Source organism: Wasmannia auropunctata, unplaced genomic scaffold (genome assembly GCF_000956235.1).
Source record: "Wasmannia auropunctata unplaced genomic scaffold, wasmannia.A_1.0 LD335975.1, whole genome shotgun sequence".
Lineage (NCBI taxonomy): Eukaryota > Metazoa > Arthropoda > Insecta > Hymenoptera > Formicidae > Wasmannia > Wasmannia auropunctata.
Window position 1 is genome coordinate 41,379 of NW_012026915.1, and position 6,761 is coordinate 48,139.

A 6,761-nucleotide genomic window follows, 5' to 3' on the forward strand; every position below is an offset into this window, starting at 1 on the left:
AAAGCCATGACAACAAACTAATCGAGGAATTCATTCTGATGTCACCTGCGCCGGTCGATACTGCGGCAAAACTTTCCAACATATATATGAAGCTTTCCGAAAAAGAAACAGAGCGCGCGAAAGATTTAATTACGGCTGGAAAACAGTGCGAAACAATGGCCATCGAGTTGCTGACTTTGGCAGCGGGCATCGATTCGGCCGATAAAATCTTGACGTCAATAGATCACAGGAATGTTGAGTTCCTTGACGCATTGATTGAAAACAAACAGAAGGACATAATCGCGCACACCGTGGTGCAACGCTACCTAAAAGAGCTGTGGCAGGGTAGCCTGAATTGGAACATGTTTAGGATGATCCTGCTGTTCATCGTCTTCATCGTGTGTCCGCCGGTCTGGATGATGTTCGCTCTTCCGCTCGGGCACAAGTACAATAACGTGCCTATCATCAAGTTCATTACGTATTTCACGTCGCATATCTACCTGATGGTCTTCCTGTTGCTGGTCGGCATCACGCCGATCAATTCAAAGCTGAGAAACAGCCTAATACCGTACGGGTACGAAGGATGCCTGCTGGTAATGCTGTCGGGATTATTGCTTTTCGAATTGACGAATCCCAGTGACAAGAGCGGCCTCGGTTGGATCAAGCTAGCAATACTATTCTTTGGCATATGCGGCGTCGTTGTTCACCTGTTGTCAGGATTATTCGTCTATAGATACTACTGGCAATATTGTATTTATTTGAGAAACCAGCTTTTTTCCCTTAGTTTCCTTTTAGCTTGCGTGCAGATCCTGGACTTTCTGTCGTTTCACCATTTCTTCGGGCCGTGGGCCATCATCATCGGTAATCTTATGAAAGATCTCGCAAGATTTCTCGTGGTGCTGGCGATCTTCATTTTCGGCTTCTCCATGCAGTTCACCGCGCTCAATCAGCGGTTGTATATATATGTTTTTACGAAGTACTCAAAGGAAAAGACGACAATACTGGCAGCTGAAATGATAGCGAAGAAAGATATACAATTCGCCGAAGGTAAGTTTAAAACATACGTCATTCTCATTTTCATGTTCCTTTTCTCTCTCAGCTTCTTTTCTCTCTTTCTCACACACACACACACACACACACACACACACACACACACACGCGCGCGCGCGCGCGCGCGCGTTTTAAAACAAAATCTCAGCTGTTAACTTTAATTAACCTTTACACGGACGGTTCGTAATAACAAAAATATCCCTGATATCGCAAATATCTAAAAACACATAAGTATCTGCAAAGGTCTTTTACTCTGTTAAAAATGTTCTTTAAATATTTGTAACATTCGGGATAATTGCATGTAACATACAGAAATCGCAAGTCTTCCAGTTCCTATATTTTTTGTTGAAAATTGGAATCCATTGCGTTAGATAAGAACGTGTTTTTTCTTGGGCGCTTGGACTTTTTCCGACGATAGGCAAAAATGAAGAATTCATACGAATCGCAGCATATATACATCTATCATGTATGGCTTGAAATCGATTCATTTTGTGATACATTTTTGTAACATTTATAATAAGTATAGTATGCGTCTAGGCAGTAGCAGAGAATTTCTGCAATACGTCCGCGTATACACGAGGCATCTTAAAAAACACATTGTTCAACGGATAGTTCCAGGCATCATGGAAATCGTACGTATGATCGAGTTCTTGTTCTTTGCCATTTTCGGCCAGACGACATATGGCCAAATTACGACAGTTTCGGGACAGCCTGATTGGACGATCGTCCCCGTCAAGATCATCTACGGCATTTATATGTTTGTATCGGTGGTGATGCTTATTAATCTCCTAATCGCCACAATGAGCAATACCTACCAACGGATACAGGCGCAATCGGATATCGAGTGGAAATACAAACTGAGCAAGCTCATTCGAAAAATAAATAGGTAATAAGATGTACCGAAGAAAAAAAAAAGATATATTAAGGAGAAGAAGTACGGCAGGTTGTTATACGAAACCATTTATTGTATCATTCATCGCACTAATCGTATTTTCAATACGCGACAGGACCACCATGGCACCACCCCCGCTGAATCTCTTGACTACATGGATCATGTATTTTATCAAACTCTGTAAGAAACACACGACCAAAAAGCAACAACCGCTTTCTTTGACGCACGAGATGAACGGCGCTCGCCTGTCCCCTTGCACCAGAATGGTCTACAAGGATAGCGTCGCCTTATCGGTAGCTCATCTGAGTCCACTTGGGAGCCAGCTGTCCTTTCATAACGCCGTCAGAATCGAGAACGTTGTTGACTGGGACGTCATCAGACGTAAATACAGACACCTTTACGGCGAGAAGATCGAACAAAAGTTGGTCCAAGAGAGCAAGGAAACGATTGAGAATCCGTTGGTGGTTTAGGAAGACACGTCCAGCTTTGCCGAGAATGCCGTGAAATCGGAGCTTGAACTTGGAGCTTGAACGAAGTGGGAAATGATCGAGATAGCCGTCAACAATATATTACATGACTCTCTGAAAAATAAAGAGATTGAAGTTCTTTCTATCTTTCGCAGATTCGCCACATTAAATGCGTTCGATCGCACTGGATTATTTGTATATACATACACCGCGAGGCGTATAAAAATAAAGATTTTTATACTTATTACTTTAAGTTTTGTGTGAAAATCTAATGAAAAAATTACATAGACATTTAAAGATCTTTTCATATATCATCGATATGTTACTAAATAAGGTATAAAAATGAAGATTTTTATTTAGGTTTAGAAACGGATAAAATTACAGTATATAAAATTACAGTAAAGATTTGCATATTTAAATGAAGGTGTATAAGAAATTGCGCACTTTAAGTTTTGTGTGAAAGTTTATTGGAAAAATTACGTTACATAGACGTTTAAAGATCTTAAAAGATTTTTTCATTAGACTTTCACACAAAACTTGAAGTGCGCAATTTCTTATGCACCTTCATTTAAATTTGCAAATCTTTACTGTAATTTTATATACTGTAATTTTATCCGTTTCTAATCCTGATTTGTTTTAGAATACTAGAGTGCTTTCTTTACACCGAGCAGCGAGGAAATGAATTAACTTCTCATTGTTCAATCAAGCCCGACTATCAGTCAAATAATATTCTAAATACATTACGTCATAAACTGTAATACATTCTGTCGATTCGAAGAAATCAAGGAATTGTCCAGTGGAGAGGCCACCCTCGCTGAAATGACTTAAACAATAAAATCGATGCGCGCAACATACTCCTATTATACATGGAAAACTTTCTAAACATGCAATTTTTTTATTGTTTTATTAGTCTAGTATATATCGTAATGTATTTGTGATAGACAGATATTACGCAAGTAAAGTACGTTTTATGTTTGTACGTTTCCTTGAGATATTGTATATCGCTAATTATAATGAAATACATACATATATATAGATGTCATAAGTGTAGGCGTGTAGAAGTCTATTTCCATCACTGTTCATTTGATCTTATCTTGCCATTTTTAAACGGTGGCTGTGCGTTGGTTTGTAGATAAAAAAATACCTTGAGCGTCAGTGTTGATAAATTCGCCCATAACGACGGTGCTAAAATTATTATCGCCGCATTTACCAAGCTGGAAGTCCAGCCAATTGGATCATTGCATCGCGAAGAAGTCATCAGGATGCACGATGGACTTGACGAAAAACTGTTGCGATCTATCGTGGCTGTATAGGTTTTTAAAAATACAAGCTAGGATCAATATCTTTTTGCACGTAATATTGTAATATTTAATGTTGGCGTCAAGCCCATGCAGCAAAAATGATTTGAAATGGATTGAAATAAATTCAGTTTTGATATTTCTGAATTGGCGCTTCTGATTTTTCGAATCCATTTGAATCCAAAAATAATATAATACGGACACGAATACGTCCAAATTCAACATGGTGAATAGCTCATTTTGTATTTCAATTTTTTTGAATTAAAAAATAATACATGCAAAAATAATACATACAAAAATAATACATTTTTTAATTAAAAAATAATACAAACATGAATGCATTTCCGGACTCTAAAGTACTAACTCAGATAAATTAGAATAAATTGCAATTTTCAAGTTTAACATCTCATTGCTGTACATTCGGAGAATATACGCTAATTCTCATCCTCATTGTTAAGCTCATCTCCAATTTCGAATGTAATTCCGTCTTCGTTTATCAAATCGTTGAAACGATACAATTGTAATATTATTATGTGGCCTCAAACATGTGAGTGAGTTCATTAATTGTTAGCTGCACTTACGCATCCAATCTTAAGACCGTCTATTAAGGAGTCTAAATGTTTTTGCCATTTTTCAAGAAAAATACTGGCAAAAATCTTTATCCTGGTACAAATTCACTTTTGACTTTTAAACGTCCACACGCTTCCAATCTTTTCTTTTCAAACGAGTAATATATATATATATATATATAAGCTAAGAATCTTCTCTTGCAGCTATTTACATCTCTTCAAGTAGTATAGTATACAGAAGTACAGTAGGTTACTTCTGCTTTTTCCTGAATAGCCAACTCGAGAATATTATGATATTCACGATTTGTCACACGATTTATAGCTCAAGAATTCGGACATATAGCTGAAATGTGAGAACGTCAATCACGTCATGTAGAAAGTTTGAAATCACTCGCGAATCTCGTTTTGTCTTCGCTCTTCATTGCTGTCTGAAAGTGCTGGAGACTTCGAAGAGTCAGGAGGTGCACTGATACTGGTATTATATCAAAGATCATATCACGTAGGCGCACAGAGTGCACTATACGCGCTGAAAATTACGCGTACGGTAGCTGCGATCCAATTGTCAGAGCGCTCTTAGAATCTTTTCATTCTTGTTATTTAACATACATAAAACAAGCATTATACAAGTACTACGAACTTGACCGCCCGTATCGCGTAACCGTATTACGTCTTTACTATTTTTAATTAGCACTTTCGTTCTGAATTTAATTACTTTTCTCGGAATGTAAAAGGCCCGAGGGAGATTTTTCATTGTAGACAACGAAAATGATAAATGGACAAGATTAGCTTTAAATTAGTCTTGTTATCGTTGAGTAATGCAAACGATGTTACAATTAATTATATTAATTTTAAATGTATTATGTATTTAATACATTAAATATTATGGAACTGTCATATACATAGATTTCAACTTAATTAGTTTATAGTTTATAGACAGTAAATACATTTTCATTCATTTTATAATACATAAATCTTGAATTGGGCATAGTATTAAAAATATTTTTGTTACTATTATATTTTTTCCCCGTAATTTATGATCATAACATTATATTTATTAATAATTATTATTTTATTATAATTATTTTTAAATATTTTTTATTATTAATGACTACATACGTGAATATTTTTCTTTTAAAATAACGATCACACTTAAAATTATAGACGTACATAAGATGTGAATATTAAAATTAGGCATGTAAATAAATATTGCTGTATCATGAAATATGTATCGATTTCATCACTAACATAATGAATTCAGAGCCAACTTTAAAGTAAAGTGTCAAAGCAGATTGTGATTTCTAGAAATTCTTTTAACTTGACAAAAAAAGCACTGGCTATGTAATATCTATTTGTACTAACGACAGGCACTTACTTTGTTTTTAAAAATCTCTCCGACTACGCAGTGCACATATGTACGAATATATTAATATAAATCGAAAAGCCAACATCTTTGCATAAAGAGAGAGAAAACACCATCGCCATCTTAGTGAATCATCTAGACACAGTTAATATATTTTTCAATCATTCTTGTTTTAGAAACTCATACATAAAAATATATAAAAATTTAGACACCTACATGTGCTAATTCTGTAAAGCTGTTTATGTCTTACACTAAATGAAGACTGACATTTTTCTATGAAATCAACATTCCCTTTGCTTATTTCTTTGCAGGGAGCACGTGCAATTACGCATGCTCACGGAAAAACTTCTGAAATGCAGGTGGTGAGGTGCAAAGTATAGTCACCTCGTAAATGTTTCATATGTTAATGTCTACTGCGTTTTTTTTTATGGGGTAGTGCAATTTCTTGTTCGAAGAAACAAATTTGTGTGGCTCTCCTACGGCATTGCTAAATAGTCTATGAATATTTAAAATGAGTGTAATGCCCTCTAATGTTCCCAAGAAGCTCATTATTAATTTCTCCTCCCATCTGTTTCTTCCTTTTGACAACTCGCTCTGTTTCAACAATTTGCATTTTCTGAAACTCAACCAATATTTTTCATTGAACGAACTTTAAAACGTAAAAAATAATGCCACGTAGCTGCGCGAGCAATGCGTTGAGTAATATATCATATGTGTTTATAGCAACGCAAAAATGTTGAAAAATAACATAAAGTAAACTAATCATTTTTAATTAAAAAATTTTAATTAAAAATGAAACCTATTATCATAGGTTAATTTTTTAATTAAAGAGGCACGTTATCTACAGACCTCACCCAGTCCTTTTATTGGTTAAAAAAAACTATTTCCAGTTTCATTATTGAAATTGGGCTCACGGTGAATAGCATTGAGACATGAGTATAAGAATTGTAGGAAATCAAAAAAGGTTTTAAAAAAATTCCATGAGGCCAACCTTGTAAAATAAATCCCCTAAGTGTTAGAGCTGTTCAAAGTTCGCTATTATAACCCTGTATTGTACCACAGGTCTTATCCAATTTTTCTGCATTCAGGACGTCTTCCCGCGGTAACGGATTATACCAAAAACATTAAAATGTGTGTGTGTGTGTG

General features: G+C 35.5%; 1 protein-coding gene across 1 annotated transcript in view; it reads left to right on the forward strand.

Annotated features, from left to right (window-relative positions):
• The window catches only part of LOC105454801 (serine/threonine-protein phosphatase 6 regulatory ankyrin repeat subunit C-like), a 30,130-nt gene extending 26,716 nt beyond the window's left edge, over positions 1-3,414 (forward strand). The window contains 2 exon segments of the mRNA XM_011697688.1: positions 2,037-2,722; positions 3,029-3,414. Of these exon segments, the coding sequence (XP_011695990.1) occupies positions 2,037-2,391 (355 nt within the window). The 3' untranslated portion in view covers positions 2,392-2,722; positions 3,029-3,414.
• Positions 3,415-6,761: the final 3,347 nt, after the last annotated feature.